Source organism: Dendrobates tinctorius, unplaced genomic scaffold, assembly GCF_039654945.1.
Source record: "Dendrobates tinctorius isolate UK_male_01 unplaced genomic scaffold, ASM3965494v1 ptg000046l, whole genome shotgun sequence".
NCBI lineage: Eukaryota > Metazoa > Chordata > Amphibia > Anura > Dendrobatidae > Dendrobates > Dendrobates tinctorius.
In genome coordinates, this window is record NW_027361714.1 from 27891786 (window position 1) to 27911676 (window position 19891).

At 40.8% G+C, this 19891-nt stretch overlaps 1 protein-coding gene across 1 annotated transcript in view; it reads right to left on the bottom strand.

Moving 5' to 3' along the window:
• Window positions 1–577: 577 nt before the first annotated feature.
• THEMIS (thymocyte selection associated) overlaps window positions 578–19891 on the bottom strand; it is a 123782-nt gene continuing 104468 nt past the window's right edge. The window contains exon 6 of the mRNA XM_073575780.1: window positions 578–3300. Within this exon, the coding sequence (XP_073431881.1) occupies window positions 3278–3300 (23 nt within the window). The 3' untranslated portion in view covers window positions 578–3277. The remainder of the gene's footprint in view (window positions 3301–19891) is intronic.

The following is a 19891-nucleotide window of genomic DNA, read 5'->3' on the forward strand; positions in this document are numbered from 1 at the left end:
AAAAAAAATTGACGGATCCGCAAAAAAAACGGATCTAACGGATGGCCATCCGTCAAGATCCGCTGGTAATTCAAATCAATGGGGAAAAAAACGGATCCGCCAAAAAAATGGCGGATCCGTTTTTTGCAAAAACGGCGGATTTTGACTGATGGTCAAAAACGGAAGTGTGAAACAGGCCTTAACTGTTTACAATAACAGCAATTTTGACCAGGGGTACCCAAACTTTTACATGCCACTGTAATATATACAGTTTGCATCTTCAAAGCTGATGGCAGATCGTTTATAATAGTAATTATATAATCTTAATATGTTTTTATTTATATTGATTTTTGTATTGCAAACTGTGTGTTAAAGTATTCTGCAGTTCACTCCTTCTGTCATGTTTGGTTGTACATAAGCTTTGCACCAACTCTAATAAAAATGCCCTGAAAAGTGACTTTTAAAACCAAGAATAAAATAATGTGTTATGAATTAAAATAATACACATTGAATAAACAATAAAGCACTAAAGATCTTACCTATGAAGTAAAAAAAGTCAGAAAAGTTCATATATATTTTTATGGAGGGATATTTTTAATTATAAATACATGGACAACAAATAGAACAATAAAATATTATGTCTCAGGCATGTCTAAGTGCATACACATATAAAAAATGTAAAAAAAAAGTAAAGCGTTAAAGGCATCTCACAGTCATTAATGAGTAAAGTTCAAAGTGCTTATAAAAACTAGCAACTTTGTAATTTACCTCTTATTATAAATCCTCTTCATTCTCAGGAACCCTGGAATTTTTAATTCTATTGCGTACTGGTAGTTGCCTAGATTACCGGCCACTTCACAGTCACAGAGTGGCCGGTTGCCTTGGCAAGGACTGTGCACCATTTGCAGTAAGCATTAGTGCCTCCAAGAACTTCTCTGAAGCTGGATCTGTCCAGCTTCGGTGCTCCTGCCCTCCTTTGATGCTACAGAGGTAATGTTGCCTCTGCTAGCAGTATGGAAGAGTGCTCAGTTGAGACCAGTGGTGCAATCATTCTGCTACTCTGAATTTTCAAACTTTAGGAGCGTCCCACCACCCGGCAAACAAGAAGCAGGGGAACGGTGTACTCCTGGAAAAACAAGATTAGAGAATAACCTCTAAAGGTAAGTATATATATATAAAATAACTCAAGGTTATACCATCAATTATTAATCAATGGTAGTCCCAAACTTTCCATACAGTGATGATCACAGCACCACGCTGTCCAAGTAACTGTCACACATTCTTGTACACTGGAACAATGTACAATGTGTAGCAGGGAATGCCACGGTGCATGAGAAGAGTCTGTGGGAGTTAGAACATTTCCTGAAATTAAGAAAATCAAAAAAGGACAAAACCAAAAATAAAACTCTGAGTGCATTGTATAGACTATCTCTGCTTCTTCAGCTGCTCAATCTCTATGCCTTTTTGCTACTAGCTACTGAATTATTTTAATTATTTTTAAGTTGTGTATATAGGCCTGAATAAATGCCTACAAGATAAGCATAGAGGACAGTAAAATCAGTTTTCTAAACAATTTGTGCCTTATATTGAAATTGCATTTTTATAATTGTAGACACTTTACATAAATCTTTTCTAATAATTCGCTATAGTCATCCATAACATTTTAGCTCTGCCTAAATTGGATTGAATATATCCATGTAAAACTCTTTAGGGCTATGTGCACACAAAGTCTTTTAAACTCAATCGAACCCATCAAGGCCTTTCAAGCCGAAGATGCTTCAGGAAACTGTGGCACTGTTTTTCCCTGAAGCATCTTTTTATGTTGCTTCTTTTTAGCCATTTCCTGAGCATTTTTCCTATGGTTTTGGCAAGTGGCATTTTTTTGTGGACTCATTTTTACTATAATTTTCGGGTTGCTTTTATTTTTTCTCTCCATTGAATAATAAGGGAACCGCTAACATGGTTATTAAAGGAAAACTATGGCAGAACGCTCTATAAGACATCCGGGCGTCTTTTGAGCTTTCCCATTGATTTTTATTGTAAAGCACAGAGTGTCTTTGGAGCAGAAAATTCCAGATGAATTGGTAAGGACACATCTTTTAACTGCGTTGTGCTTTTTAGAAACCTGAAGACATTCAAAACCGTGAACATATGCACAGCAAGTCGTTGGCAGGGCTCGTGCAGACAATCATATTTTCGGATCACACTCAGACCAATGATATTCTATGGGGTCGGGCACATGTCCAATTTTTTTCCTAGGACAGAACTAGTCTGAGGAAAGAAAAATCACAACATGCTCGGATCGCACTCGACCATGCAAGTCAATGAGTCCATTGAGAACATTGGACTTGCTCTCAGATGACCAATGAATGAAGAAGATAAATTGTTCTTTTTCCATCTTCTCATCTGAGAAAATCGGATCCCAGTGTGATCATACTCTGATCAAACTCTTGGATGAGAGAAAATACACTGGTGTGACCAGAGCCTTACATAGAAATGCATATGTACATTTTTTTGAGTGTTTTCTAAAAGGTTTTTCAGGCGATTTTTGCCGTTGGAATCCTCCTGAAACAGATGTTGTGTGAACATACCCTTAAAGAAGTTTGCCATATCATAGTAAAAATATCAGGGGAAAGTCAGTTATATATATATTTTTTCTAGCAACTTTGTTGAGAGTTTGACATTTGTGCGGAAACTTGTGCAAGAGTGACAAATAATAGGAACTTTGACGTTTACTCTAACCAGGGCTGTGGAGTCAGAGTCATGGAGTCGGAGCCCATTTTGGTGGAGTCGGAATCAGAGTCGGTGTCATGGAAATTGAAGAGTCGGAGTCAGAGGTTTGGCTTAAGGACTCCACGGCCCTGGCAGGGCTGTGGAGTCAGTGTTGTGGAGTCGGAGCCCATTTTGGTGGAGTCAGAGTCGGTGTCATGGAAATTGAAGAGTCGGAGTCACAGGTTTGGCTTACCAACTCCACAACCCTGGCTCTAACTTCCCATTTAGTATCGAAAGTTCATTTTTAAATGTCGGACTGAAATATTAATAGCCTCTAACAGTTCAATTAACAGCATTACTACACAATACATTCTTACAAGACGGCCGTTGCTGCCAATGGGTATATCATTTTGTATCAATATTTAATACTATGAGTAATTTATTAATAGCAGATGAGAAGAGACATACATTATATATATGTACAGATGGCACAACCTATAGATTTATCAAGATGATGATATATTTTCAATGCCCCTCCGCTGGCAAAGATCCAGTTGCAATGTCTGCTTTCTGTCACAAAGTTGTCTCAATGTTGCTCTGAAACTTTATCTGAAAGAGAAATGATAAATAGAAAAGGGTTAAAGTTTCCTTCTGCAATTATGGCTGATGACAAGACTGGTTCATGGAAATTGTGGACTAATCACTTTCAATTTGCAAAGACATCTATTCAGAAAAGCCCTTTTTAATCTGTGTATTGACTTGTCATGGGGGATTCTAAAGTAATATCAGTACATGGACATAGCCGCATATATAAAGCCTATAAACCATTAGATCTAAACGATTGACATCTGCGTGTAATTACAAGATTATACACAGGAAGTAAAGCACTCACAACAATGATTTAATATAGTAATGCGTGGTGCGTGTGCTCTTTTTGTCATGAATCGGCTTGTTTTTCAATCAGCATTTCAACCTAAATGTAAAATATGCACCGTAAAGTCACCATTAAACAATAGTTTGCTTTCTGTTTAATCAAAATAGGTACAAAATTCAGTGCTGATCAATTTTTTAATATATCATTATATTGGAAATTGGCTTTTATGATGCAGATCTCGAAATATGCCGCATATTTACATTTTTTTTTATATATATTTAATACCTCTAGGCACCGGTAGAGAGAGCTTAATAGCTTATAGTGTACTATGATTTGCACACACCTAATTAGCATTAAAGGAGTTTTTGGGTGCAAAAAACTGATAAGTCTGCAGTCACTCTGTGTGACTGCAGACTTATGGATCCCCCCATCGCATGCACTGTGCGTTGCGGGGATTCGCCGGTTTCAGATCCGGGAACGGGAGGGTATATACCCCCAACCAGTAGGTGTGGCCTCGCTTCATACACTTGTATAGAGCCAAAGCCTCACTTCATAAAAGTGTATAGAGCGTGAGGCTGTGCCCACTGGCCAGGGGTATGTATAACTCATACATTCTCTCCTCCCCCTGTCCATAGAGGATAATGGGTTCTCCATAAAGGATAATGTGAGGCCCTTATATTATTTGGATGGTTATGAGGGGGTCATTATACTATTTATAGGACTTTTTGGTGGCCATTATACTATTTGGAGGGTTATATGGGAGCCATTATACTATTTGGAGGGTTATGTGGGAGCCAATATACTATTTAGAGGACTACATGGGTGCCATTATATTGTTTGGAGGGCTATGTGGGAGCCAATTATACTGCGTGGAGGGCTATGTAGAGGTAAGTAAAATGTTTGGAGGGTTATGTTGGAGGCATTATACTGTATGGAGGACTAGTGGGGCCAATTATACTTTGTGTGGGCCTATATACTGTGTGGAGGGTTGTGTGGGGCCATGATACTTTGTGGATGGATGGGGAGGGCATTATATTGTAGGGGAGGGCATAATACTGTATGGAGGGCTTTTATACTGTATGGAGGGCTGTGTGGAGGGCGTCATATTGTGAGGAGGGCTGTGTCAGGGTCATCACACTGTATGGGGATTGTGGAGGGCATCATACCATGTGTAGGGGACTATGGAGGCCATTATAATGTGGTAATATCATACTTTGAGGGAAAGGTGTACTATAAGGTCATCACACTGTGTGTGTGGAGCGTACTGTGCAAGAATTCACTGTGGAGGTATCAAACTCTATGTTGGATGACATTTTTGTTGGCACCATACTTTATGGGGGCCATTAAAGGGGTATCTTGTGTAATGAGCCCGAATGGGCTTCAATAGGAGCAAAATTACTTTGCAAGGGCTGCAAAATTGTGAGATTGCACTTCTATGAACCCACCAAATATTTTTTTTGTTGGGGGGGAGCCTAATTAAGACTTCTGCTATGGGTGTCTTGATTTCTATGTTTAACTACTGTATAAAAAGTGGTTTTACTTAACAGAAGATCTGAGATGCTAAGTTGTACTTCATTCCCCAGATAAAAATCTGCCTCTGTACAAACATGTTATATTATGCTACAATATACAAATCAACACACAGAAACCATAAAGGGGTGACCTAATTTCATAAGCCACTTCCAAAATGCCATTAAACCTATAAATTACAAGAAGTATATGCCAAATAAATTTAAAATTCAATCTTTATTAACATTATTGACAAACAATTGTTAAAAATTAATTCTATTAATTTAGTGGGTAGACACACAAATGGACCTGAAAAACCAGATCAATAATACCCAATTAATGAGCTAATGATCAAAGTAAATAAAAAAGAGAAAAAACATGAAAAAATAAATACTAATACAAAAAAGTACTATCTGGTACAATTGGTGCTTATATGGTTCAATGGATATTATTTTCCAATCAATGTGTGAATAATGGATTAATCCTAACGTTCAAACTGAACTAGAAAGCATCTATAAGATGTATCCATAATATATGAGCACTTATGCTAAATTACACTATAGACACTTAAATGAACCATAAGGATGATAAATTTATTTTCTCATGAAAGCTATAGTTTTTGTTATATAGAGCTCATAACAGCGTAGAAAATAGAATAATGTATTTATATATACCATTCCTCAAATAAGTTTCAGAAAAAATGACAGATAAACAAATGAATAAAATTCAATAGTGCTCAAAATGTCTTAGTGTATTCCTGACACAAACAAAATATATATGTATATGTATCTGCTTAAAAGATAATGCTATGATAAAGCCATAGTGTATAATGATAAATGTGCAAGTATGCTACTCAAATACTATAAAGAGTGAAACAGCATTGTGCAGAAGAGAGGAGGAGGATAAATTATATTCTAATTAAGAGGGTATACATGACCTGGTTGCAGGAGGGCTCCCTGGACGCACGTTTCGCGTTAGTTTCTTCTTACCTACCCCCAGGTATTACTGATCCTGTGTTTTCAGGTCCATTTGTGTGTCTACCCACTAAATTAATAGAATTAATTTTTACCAATTGTTTGTCAATAATGTTAATAAAGATTGAATTTTAAATGTATTTGGCATATACTTCTTGTAATTAATACACAAATCAATCACATCACCTGTAATTTCCCCAGGGATATTTATTTCCCATGCATAAGCCTATGTGGTAATTGCTGTTACTGTGATAATCTAATTTGTTCATTAAGTGCATGCATCTTACGACTTAGGATGCTATAAGTTGCATCGTAAGTGTTAAGAGCATTTCAGGTCTGTGCAAAGTTTTAGTACTAATTAACAAATTCCATCTATTCTTAGGTAGCCCTGAATTATCTTGTGCAGACAGGAATTTAATCAAATTCATATTAATTAATTTGATGTGCTTTTATTTGCGCAATCACAAATTATCCTTAACAGTGAAGTCCAGGGTCTGCACTTTTCAGACCTTGCTTCTCATCAAGCCTTGAAAATGGATTGTTTTAGAATGAAAAGTTCAATTCTAAGGAAAATAAAACCTTTTAATTAATTATTATGGCATTATAGAAAATCTTATAATCCATTAATCAAAACATTTCAAAAGTTCCAAAGCAGAAAATATGAAGGTAGACATCAATAAGTTTAGACTCTCACCAGTGGATTACATTTACGAAAGTGGAAACAAGTATTAAAGCACAAGAACAGCAGTTGATTGCCTTAATTTCTTTTTACGTCATAACATTTCACCATGTGCATGTTACTAAAGGGGTATCCCAAATCTCTACATGGTTATTGAACTTTTCTCCTGATATTAATAGGTGCAGCATGATTTATAATCATAGCAAGAGGAGTACAGATGTGTCTGCCCTTCACTTCCCTAAAATGGATTGAAAACTTCATTTTCTAAAATAAACAAATTCAATAAAATATGACTTGTTCACAAAACAATCTACGATTCAAATCACTAACACTGGTGGCTCCACATACACATATAGCGTCTACATCTTGTGACAGAATTTCACAAGATCAAGGGTTTTATCTTTAGTTGGTAACTGCGCACCACACATCCTAGGGTATGGTTAGGCAGCCGAAAAGGTATGAAAGGACACAATTGTAAATCAGCAATGTTTACTTGGCTTAGAGACATTGTTAACACTAGTTGTAATGTGTTTAAGCAGCACCTGCAGCGGAATTATGGGTCTGAGGCCTACCCTTTGCCTCAACTAGAGGGTCCATTTGCAGCTTTGGCGAAGATGCGCCTTGGAGTCCCTGCTGGGGAGCAGGACTTGCTTATACAGGCGGATGTACCCAGGCAGGTGGGAGGAGTTGGTGTCCCCATGGTGCTGCCTGGTGTTCCCCAAGGTGACGGGATACGTCCATGTAGTGAGCCTAAAGATTTAGTCCTTGGCACTGACGCCGAAACTTCGGTAATATCAGTGAAGCCGTGTCCCCCTGGTTGTGTGGTGGAAGATGACCTGGGAGTGTATATTTCCTCCTCGCCCTCAGAAGGTACTATGTCAGCAGAGGTGATGGATGGGGAGGTACCTGAGGGCATACCGGTGCTTGCTAACAGTGGAGCAGAAGTCAGTCTGCTGGATGCTCAGTTTGTCCAGACTCATGGTCTGAGGTGTGAGACGCCGGACAAACCCATTAGCGTCCAAGCCATTGACTCTGTCCCACTGAGCCAGGGGGGTTAAACCAAGTCGTAGAAGACATTGTGCTGCATACTGGACATCATGATGAATCCCAGTCATACTACATCTTGGAGGGAAAGCTAGCACCTATCGTTTTGGGCCCCCCCTTGGTCTAGAAAACACAACCCGGTCTTAGATTGGCGGACTAGGGAAGTAGTCAGCTGGGAGCAGTCGTGTGGGGGCTGCTGCTTAGGGGCTACTGTCTCTGCCGTCTCTCTACAATCGCCTCCTTCCTCTCCAGTCAGGGCAGCAGTGGTGCTGCAGGAGAGTAGGGGCAAGGCTCAACCCTCACCATTAGCCAACCCTGAGAGGCGCAGACCTCGTAGTAGGAGGGGTTAGGGGGTGGTGTTTCCCTTGGTGAAATGCGGGGGTGTGAGTGTGGTGACACAGGGGGACGCCTCTGTTGTCAGCTCCAGAAAGAGTTCACCGTATTGTGACAAACGAATGTGTGGCAATAAACGTTCAGGTCCACCTCTCAGGGTTGGATAATGGTGAGGGTTGAGGGTTGAGTTGCAGAGCAAGCCTAATCCACGTGCTAACGTCCCTGTGACGTGAACAGGGATTAGGACTTAGCGCACTTGGTACAGTGCCTCTCGGTGGAGTAACTGAGCTTGGTACTCGGCATTCCAATCACACTGTATGGCGTTAACACAGTGTGTTTAAAGTAACTCTCACTGTTTTGTTCCATCATTGTTCACACTAGCAGCAGGTTACGTCTCTGTACGGTGGACCCCGAGTTGCGATTGCACTTTAATTTATTATTTTATTTAGTGCAATACGTGAAACCTAACACCCACATAGTTCTCCATACAGAATAATAGAGCCGACATAGTCCTCCATAAAGAATAATGGCCCCACATAGTCCTCCATATAGAATTATGGCCCCACATAGTGGTGGAGATTTTGGTGTTGTGAGCCAAATATAACCACCCTGTAAGCCAGATTTGGCATGTATGCCTTAGGGTAATAATTCAAAATATAGTATATAGACAATCCAAACAGTGCTATGGCCAGAAATGGGGATGCACAAACATGAAAGGACAATAGGGAAGTAATCTGTTTAGGCTTGTAATGAGAAACTCATCCCAATTACTTCCCCATTGTTCTTTCATGTTTGTGGATCTCCATTTCTGGCCATAGTGCTGTTTGGATTGTTTAAATGCTTTATACATGCACTTTCCCAGGCAACAGATGGTAGCTATTCACCAAACTAGGCAGCTGGGTGGTTACTATAGTGTTTAGCGCCTATGATATATTGATTTTATCCCTCTTAATAATTCAAAATAGGAGAAAAAAGTTTAGGTAACACAACAACCATCACAATGAGAAATTGGTGGAAAGCAAATCATACAATTATATTATAACTAGTGTTGAGCTTTCCGATACCGCAAGTATCGGGTATCGGCCGATATTTGCCGTATCGGAATTCCGATACAGAGTACCGATACTTTTTTCGTATCGGATACCGGAATCGGAAGTCCAAAATGCAATGAGCCACTTTTGTGGCTCTGATTGGCTGCCGAAATGACGTCATCATGATGCGCTGTCTGTGCGCATCATGATGCGCCGTCAGTTCGGGCCTTTGGGGGGGCTGTGCCGACTGTCCGGGGGTCTGTACCGGCCTGCCGGTGGTCTGTGCAGGCTCCGGGGGTCTGTGCCGGCCTGCCGGTGGTCTGTGCAGGCTCCGGTGGTCTGTGCCGGCCTGCCGGGGGGCTGTGCCGGCCTGCCGGTGGTCTGTGCAGGCTCCGGTGGCCTGTGCCGGCCTGCCGGGGGGCTGTGCCGGCCTGCCGGTGGTCTGTGTAGGCTCCGGTGGTCTGTGCTGGCCTGTCGGGGGGCTGTGCCGGCCTGCCGGTGGTCTGTGCAGGCTCCGGTGGTCTGTGCCGGCCTGCCGGGGGGCTGTGCCGGCCTGCCGGTGGTCTGTGCAGGCTCCGGTGGTCTGTGCCGGGCTGCCGGGGGGCTGTGCCGGCCTGCCGGTGGTCTGTGCAGGCTCCGGTGGTCTGTGCCGGGCTGCCGGGGGGCTGTGCCGGCCTGCCGGTGGTCTGTGCAGGCTCCAGTGGTCTGTGCTGGCCTGCCGGGGGGCTGTGCCGGCCTGCCGGTGGTCTGTGCAGGCATCGTCCGATGGGACTACAAGTCCCATCGGGCGATGCCTGCTACCATGACAGTGATTGACACATTAGCCAATGATGGGACAGTAGTAGTCCCATCATCCGGCTAATGTGTTGAATGTAAAAAAAAAAAAACTTTTTACATGCTACATACATGCTACATACATACAACATGCATACTACATATATACTACATGCAACATGCATACTACATACATGCTACATACTACATGCATGCTACATACATACTACATACATACTACATATATACTACATGCATGCAACATACATACTACATATATACTACATGTAACATACATACTACATATATACTACATGTAACATACATACTACATACATGCTACATACTACATGCATGCTACATACATGCTACATACTACATACATGCTACATACATACTACATATATACTACATGCATGCAACATACATACTACATATATACTACATGTAACATACATACTACATACATGCTACATACTACATGCATGCTACATACTACATACATGCTAAATACATACTACATACATAATACATATATACTACATGCATGCAACATACATACAACATATACTACATGCATGCAACATGCATACTACATATATACTATATATACTACATGTAACATACATACTACATATATACTACATGCTACATACATGCAGCATACACACTACATGCTACATACATGCAACATACATACTACATACATGCTACATACATACTACATGCTACATACATGCAACATACATACTACATACATACTACATACATACCACATGCATACTACATATATACTGCATATATACTACATGCATGCAACATACATATATACTACATACAATACATACATATAGACATACAGTACATATAACATAGAGTACATACTTACCGTCACTTGTCACTTTGATCCCCGAAGCCATTGTCACCTGAGGGATAAATATCAAAATAAAAAAACACCAATATACTTACCCCGATCCGCAGAAGTCCACGAGTGTCCCACGTCCATCTTGCGTGGAGAACAGCAGCATCAGCTGATGCTACCGTTCTCTACCAGCTCCAGGAATACAATGACGGAAGGTAGGTATCCTTCCGCACTGTATTCCTCCACCACTTTTAAAAAAAAAAAAAAAAAGTCCCTAGTCTCACTTTATGCCATTGCTGCGTGGGAATTTGCTGCATATCTGTACAACAGTGATTAAAAATGCAATATGCTAGCATAAAAATTATATATGACTTTAAAATGTAACATTTGTCTGCAAATAAAATTAAAAGGAAGGAAATAAAAAGTCTGCTAGGATTGAAAAACCTTGTTTTGTAATATTTTCTTATCTTAATTGCAGACCAGGATTAGAACCTACCATCCTTGGAAACATGGTGGAAGTGAACGGACCTCAGGGAACAGACCTCTGAGCTATTCTGTTAATTGAGTCTTTGCGCTTAAAAATTTTTTGAATACCTAAAGAACCATTGATATTAGTAGTATAAAAATCAATTGCAATGTACCGTATATACTCGCGTATAAGCCAAGATTTTCAGCCCATTTTTTTGTGCTGAAAGTCCCCCTCTCGGCTTATACACGAGTCATATACCTGGGTGTCGTTGAGGAGGGGGAGCGATGCGTCTCTGCAGCCCCCCTCCGCTTCTCCCACAGTCTCCCTTCCTTCCTTCAGCGGTCACCCGGTACCGCTCATTAAGCTCATGAATATGTGCATATTCATGAGTTTAATGAGCGGTATCACGTGACCGCTGAAGGAAGGAAGGGAGACCATGGGAGAAGAGGGGGGCTGCAGAGACCGCACTAGGAGGGGGTAAGTATATTCACCTGTCCCCGGTCCATCGCTGCTTGCTGCTGTCTGCTGCATCCTCTGTCAGTGACGTTTAGGCAGCAGAGGGCACGATGATGTGGTTAGTGCGCGCCGTGCACTCTGCTGCCTAACAGTCACTGACAGAGGATGCGGCAGACAACAGCAATGGACCGGAGACAGGTGAATATCTCATGTGCTGGGTCTTGAGTGATCGGCGACACCGGCACCTGTTTCCCATAGCGCGCCAGTGTCTAAGCCTGCTCAGGACCCGATACCTGGCCTCCAGCAATGGAGAGATGAGTATGTCATTTTCTTTCAGCAACAGCGGCAGCAGCAGCATATGGGGGAATATTCTATGGAGCAGCATATGGGGCAGCATATGGGGGATATTCCATGGAGCAGCATATGGGGGCATATTCTATGGAGCAGTATATGGGGGCATAATCTATGGAGCATCTTATGGGTCATGATCTATGGAGCATTTTATGGGGGCATAATCTATGGAGCAGCATATGGGGGCATGATCTATGGAGCATCTTATGGGGGCATAATGTATGGAGCATCTTATGGGGCATAATCTATGGAGCAGCATATGGGGGCATAATGTATGGAGCATCTTATGGGGGCATAATCTATGGAGCATTTTATGGGGGTATAATCTATAGAGCATCTTATGGAGGCATAATCTATGGGGCATTTTATGAGGCATAATCTATGGAGCATCTTATCATTCAATCAATCAATCAAATTTATTATCGCCAAGTACATATTACATATATACAAGGAATTCTTTGTGGCAAAGAGGCAACATAATATATAACAACAGATACAACAAGTAACATCTAACAAGACAGATACAGTATATAGTCTACACATGACGATTTAATTGTTGAACAGAGAGTGGATAGAAGCTGTTCATATGGCGGTTGGTGCTGCATTTGGGGACTCTGAAGCGACGTCCTGAAGGGAGTAGTTGGAATGAGGATTGTCCCGGGTGAGAGGGATCGGATGAGATTTTCAATGCGTGGGATCGAATACTCTTATCATAAAGATCCTGGATTTTAGGCAGGGGGAACCTATAATTCTCTCTGCTGTTCTGAAAGTCCTTTGTAAGCGGAGTTTGTCATGCGCAGTGGTTCCCCCATACCAGACTATCAGAGAGGAACAAATCACAGATCTGATGACAGCAATAAAGAATAAGATCAGCAGATTCTTAGACAAACCATATCTTTTCAGCTGACGCAGGAAGAACATCCTCTGTTGTGCTTTTCTTATAACAGCATCCATGTTTTTCCCCCATTTAAGATCATGAGAGATGATAACACCAAGGAATTTGGTCTCTGTGACCATAAGAACCACTTCGTCATGGATGTAGATTGGAATTATCTCATGTTGATCTTTCCTAAAATCCACAACCATCTCAGCAGTTTTTTTAGTGTTGAGTACAAGATTATTGGCTTTACACCAGTCACATATTCTTTTCACCTCACTCCGATACAAGTCTTCAGCATTTCCCCTGATGAGACCAATCAGTGCCATATCATCAGCAAATTTCAAGATTTTTACTGAGTCTGCTGAAGAGATGCAATCATTCGTATAGAGAGAAAATAGTAACGGGGACAAAATACACCCCTGAGGTGCCCCGATGTTTGTGACCAAGGTGTCCGAAGTGAATGGTCCAACTTTTACACTCTGTATCCTGGCTGTCAGGAAGTTATAAATCTACAAGCATAAGTTGAGAGGGACTCCAAGAGCTACCATTTTCTTATGAAGTAAATTTGGATCAATGGTATTGAACGCTGAGCTAAAGTCCCTGAAAAGAATCCGGACATATGAGTGCAGTTCATCTGAATGATCCAAAATGTACTTCAGTGCCAGATTGACAGTGTCGTTTGCCGAACGATTCTCCTTATAGGCAAACTGAAGCGGGTCCCATAGCTTCTGCGTGAATTTTATCAGGTGGGACATCATTATTCTTTTGAAGACTTTCATAGCTACAGATGTGAGTGCTACTGGTCTATAGTCGTTCAACTCAGAGGATCCCACTTTCTTGGGGACAGGGATAATTGTGGAACTTTTCCAACACTGAGGTACAACGCACTCTTTCAGTGACACATTGTATATATTTGTCAGTATAGGGGCAAGCTGGGTAGCACATACTTTCAGACACATTGGAGATGCACCATCAGGGCCAGGTGCCATTTTGACCTTAAGTCCCTTCAGGATGCGTATCACCTCTGCCTCGGAGATCACTACTTGGATGTTGCACAATGAATGATCTTTATATGAACAGACTGAGGAGCTTAGAGATGAATAGCCACTGTGTGTAGAGCTTGCCTCAAATCTGCAGTAGAATTCATTTAACTCTGCTGCCAGACTTCTGCTGGGGTTCACTATAGTGGGGTGGCTTTTATAATTGATGACCTCTCTTAATCCTCTCCATGCAGATCTAGTATCTTTTGATGAGAACCTTTCCTCCAGAATCTTTGCATACTCATGTTTGGCTAACTTGATCTCTTTAGATAGCGAGTTCCTAAGTTTCTTGAATTTAGTAATATCGCCTGCTTTATAAGCCTCCTCTTTTCTCTTACGGATCAACCTGACTTTATTTGTAAACCACGGCTTGTTGTTTCCCCGAAAGTGGACAGATTTGGATGGAATAAACGTGTCTTCACAAAAACGAATATATGAGGACACTGCATCAACCCATTCATCCAGACCCGAGCATGTTTCCTGGAATACCTCCCATTCCGTGCATTCAAAGCATGCTTGTAGTTGCAATTTTGCCTCCTCAGACCATGTCTTCTTTGTATAAACTGTAGGTTTGGATGTTTTCAATCTTTGCCTGTAGGCTGGAATTAAATGAATTAGACAATGATCTGAAAATCCCACTGCTGCTCTCCTCACTGCCCTGTAGGCCCCTTTTATGACTGTATAGCAGTGATCAAGCGTATTGTTCTCTCTCGTGAAGCAGTTTATATGTTGAGTAAATTTGGGGAGATCCAGGTTGAGTTTTCCTTTGTTAAAGTCCCCCATAACGATCACAAATGCTTCTGGAGATCCTTTCTCCCATTCTGATATTTTGCAAGCTAATTCACCAATAGCAGCTGTAACAGATGCTTGAGGGGTAATATATACTGCAACCAGAACCATAGATGAAAACTCTCTTGGAGAGTAAAATGGTCTACAATTAAGTGCAAGGTACTCTAGATCTTGAGAGCAACCTTTTCCCAGTATGTTAATAACACAGCACCAACTAGTGTTGATGTAGAGACATACCCCTCCCCCCCTTTGTTTACCTGAAGCTACACAATCACGGTCAGCTCTGTAGATAACAAAACCAGGTAGATCCAGACTGCAATCAGGGATGGTGTCATTCAACCAGGTCTCAGTAAAACAAAGAGCAGCTGAATTGGCCATATCAGATCTCATGTTACAAAGTAAGCTCAGATCCTCCATTGTGTTAGATAAGGAACGGACATTAGCTAAGTGGAGTGAAGGAAGAGCTGTTCTGAACCCTCTCCTCCGAAGGCGTGCCAGGACGCCTCCTCTCCTACCTCTCTTGCAGTACACCTCCACAGGTTTCACAGAAGTAATGGATTTTATGTACTCAATTGTTGAATTAGCAATCATGCTCCAAGAAGGGGAGTCCATGAGAAATTGCGGATGATTCCAGAATAATAAATTGTCCCTTGAAATCATAAGAGTAGGTTTACAGAGTGCAGTGGCCATGATTACACTCAGCTTGTAGCTATAAAGACTGAACAGTCACAGCTTAGCAGAGTTAAATGTACAACTTTCCATAAAGGGTGCTCCCAGCACTGCTGGGGGGGAGGGCATGGGTGCAACAAGACAGGGACATCAGGGGACACGCCAACAGTCAGTCCAAACCTGCCCAGCTCACCCCTACAGCTCCACATGGACCACAAGATCTCCAGAACAACTCCAGCACCGCACACTCCACCAGGTTTCCTATCCTGGGATCATCTGCTTTCTGGAAATGGGTACAAGTTGTAGGAAAGTTGGCAGGCAGCCAGCAGCTTCACTCTCTCCCAGCTGGATCCAGGCACGGAGCTCCACGAGGACAGAAAGACACCGGTCCCAGCTGATCGCAGTCTACACACTACTCCCAGCTCTGCCGAATCCTGTAGCTACGCAATGGTGAGTGAACCAAAGGGAGAATTAACAATTAAACGGGGAAAAAAAACTAAAAAACTCAGGAGCCTCATGCCAGAGCAGCCATCTCTCGGCTCATCTGGGGCATATTCTATGGAGCATTTTATGGGGCATAATCTTTGGAGCATATTTTGGGCATAATCTATGGAGCATCTCATGAAGCATCTTATGGGGGCATAATCTATGGAGCATCGTATGGGGCATAACCCATGGGGCATTTAATGGGGCATAATCTATAGAGCATTTTATGGGGCATAATCTATGGAGAATTTCATGGAGCATCTTAAGGGGGCATAATCTATGGAGCATTTTATGGGGCATAATCTATGGAGCATTTTATGGGGGCATAATCTATGGAGCATTTTATGGGGGCATAATCTATGGAGCATCTATTTTTATTTTTGAAATTTACCAGTAGCTGCTGCATTTCCCACCCTAGGCTTACTAGCGAGTCAATAAGTTTTCCCAGTTTTTTGTGGCAAAATTAGGGGGGTCGGCTTATAATTGGGTCGGCTTATACTCGGGTCGGCTTATACTCGAGTATATAAGGTATATTGAATAAAATTCATTTATTAAAAATGTATGCAAAAAATAAAAATGTACATAATCTTTAATAATAAAAAAAATTTCCATACAATAAATATATATTTGAATTAACATACACATTGTAAATCGATTTAGTGAAGACCTTATTTAATGTGAATTTTTTTAAACTTTTTGAGTGTGTTTTGCTCTATTTATTATAAAAACCTTATAGAACACTATAGAAATACTTCTGATATTTCATTTAGCCCTTGTTGTTTCAGGGTGTTGAGTTTATATATCCAGAAAACCTCCTTTCTGTTGAGACATTGCATTCTATTGGAACTCTCATTTGGAATATGTTCCATGGGTGAGATTTTTATACACCCAAAATCTTGCTTATGGTGCATGCAAATATGATGTGACAGACCATGCTTTAGAAACCCAGTAACTGCATTGTGTCTATGGAAGTTCAGTCTCTTGTGGAGCTGCTGGGTAGTTCTACCCATATATTGTTTGGGACAGGTGCACTCTATAGCATATACAGTGGGGCAAAAAAGTATTTAGTCAGTCAGCAATAGTGCAAGTTCCACCACTTAAAAAGATGAGAGGCATCTGTAATTTACATCATAGGTAGACCTCAACTATGGGAGACAAACTGAGAAAAAAAAATCCAGAAAATCACATTATCTGTTTTTTTTTCATTTTATTTGCATATTATGGTGGAAAATAAGTATTTGGTCAGAAACAAAATTTCATCTCAATACTTTGTGATATATCCTTTGTTGGCAATGACAGAGGTCAAACGTTTTCTGTAAGTCTTCACAAGGTTGCCACACACTGTTGTTGGTATGTTGGCCCATTCTTCCATGCAGATCTCCTCTAGAGCAGTGATGTTTTTGGCTTTTCGCTTGGCAACACGGACTTTCAACTCCCTCCAAAGGTTTTCTATAGGGTTGAGATCTGGAGACTGGCTAGGCCACTCCAGGACCTTGAAATGCTTCTTACGAAGCCAATCCTTTGTTGCCCTGGCGGTGTGCTTTGGATCATTGTCATGTTGAAAGACCCAGCCACGTTTCATATTCAATGCCCTTGCTGATGGAAGGAGGTTTGCACTCAAAATCTCACGATACATGGCCCCATTCATTCTTTCATGTACCCGGATCAGTCGTCCTGGCCCCTTTGCAGAGAAACAGCCCCAAAGCATGATGTTTCCACCACCATGCTTTACAGCAGGTATGGTGTTTGATGGATGCAACTCAGTATTCTTTTTCCTCCAAACACGACAAGTTGTGTTTCTACCAAACAGTTCCAGTTTGGTTTCATCAGACCATAGGACATTCTCCCAAAACGCCTCTGGATCATCCAAATGCTCTCTAGCAAACTTCAGACGGGTCCGGACATGTACAGGCTTAAGCAGTGGGACACGTCTGGCACTGCAGCATCTGAGTCCATGGTGGCGTTGTGTGTTACTTATGGTAGGCCTTGTTACATTGGTCCCAGCTCTCTGCAGTTCATTCACTAGGTCCCCCCGCGTGGTTCTGGGATTTTTGCTCACCGTTCTTGTGATCATTCTGACCCCACGGGGTGGGATTTTGCGTGGAGCACCAGATCGAGGGAGATTATCAGTGGTCTTGTATGTCTTCCATTTTCTAATTATTGCTCCCACAGTTGATTTCTTCACTCCAAGCTGGTTGGCTATTGCAGATTCAGTCTTCCCAGCCTGGTGCAGGGCTACAATTTTGTTTCTGGTGTCCTTTGACAGCTCTTTGGTTTTCACCATAGTGGAGTTTGGAGTCAGACTGTTTGAGGGTGTGCACAGGTGTCTTTTTATACTGATAACAAGTTTAAACAGGTGCCATTACTACAGGTAATGAGTGGAGGAAAGAGGAGACTCTTAAAGAAGAAGTTACAGGTCTGTGAGAGCCAGAAATCTTGATTGCTTGTTTCTGACCAAATACTTATTTTCCACCATAATATGCAAATAAAATGAAAAAAAAACAACAGACAATGTGATTTTCTGGATTTTTTTTCTCAGTTTGTCTCCCATAGTTGAGGTCTACCTATGAAGTAAATTACAGACGCCTCTCATCTTTTTAAGTGGTGGAACTTGCACTATTGCTGACTGACTAAATACTTTTTTGCCCCACTGTATAAAATATTCTATGTCACTAGACATTGGAGTGGTTATTTTGAATTCTTCACCTGTAACTCCAGAGCTGAAGTTATCGGCAGTGTGTGTAATGGATTTACAGCACAAACAACCCCTTTTACCACATTTGGTAATACTACTTTTAGGGTTGCTCATGAGGCTGCCCCCGGATTTATCAGGGTCTCGTAATCTGCTGGGCGCTATTATGTTTTTTTTGTGATTGGGCTTTTCTAAATACAAGAGAAGGGTATTTAGGTAAAGCTTTTTTTAATAAAGGGTCATTTACCAAAATATGTCAATTTTTTTCTTAATATCTCCTGAATTTCTTTGTGTTGATGGTTAAAAGTGGTGATAAAATTACAACTATGTTCAAGGGTGTTGTCACTGCCTTTCTTGTTGGAACCAGATAAGGGGGAAATCTGGTCATTGTTCTCTTTTACATTTTTAAATGAATTATGGACCAGATTTTTAGGATATTTTTGTTTTAAAAATCTCTGTTTGAGAATATCCAATTGTTCAATAAAATCAGATTCAATAGTACAGTTTTTCTGATTCTTTGAAATTGGTTGTGAGGGATATTGTCCAACCATTTCTTGTAGTGCACATTGGTATAGTGACTATAACTGTTAGCATCAACTGGTTTAAAATATATTTTAGTGATAATCTGTTCATTTTTAGTGAAAATAGAGATGTCTAGAAAATTAATATACTCGTCATTAATTTCTGAATTAAAAGTGATACCTCAGTTATTGTTATTTAAAAATTGGATAAAAACTAGTGGGTCAATCATATCCCTGTCCAGGATAAAAAAAAAGGTCATCAATGAATCTTATGAAAAAAATAATACCATTGTTAAAAACCCCTCCATAAATAAAAACTTGCTCAAATACTCTCATAAAAAGGTTTGCAAAAGTGGGCACGACTTTCGAGCCCATTGCTGTGCCCCGGGTCTGATGTTAAGTTCTTTTTAAAAAATTAAATAATTATTTTTCACTATAAAGATAAACTTTCTAGAATAAAAGATTTATGTGCAGGAGATAGCTGATTATCAGTGGAGAGATAAAATTTGACGCATAAGAATCCAATTTCTAATTCAATATTAGAATATAAAGCAGTTACATCCATACTTACAAAAATATACGATTTTTTCCATTTCAAATCCCTGATTAAAGTTACTAAATGGCTGGAGTCCCATAAATAACTGCTTAATTTTTTGACATGTGGTTGAAGAATGATGTCCAAGTATTCAGCCAGATTGCAGGTGAGGAATCTGATGCCAGATATTATTGGTCTTCCTGGAGGGTTCAAAGGGTTTTTATGGATCTTC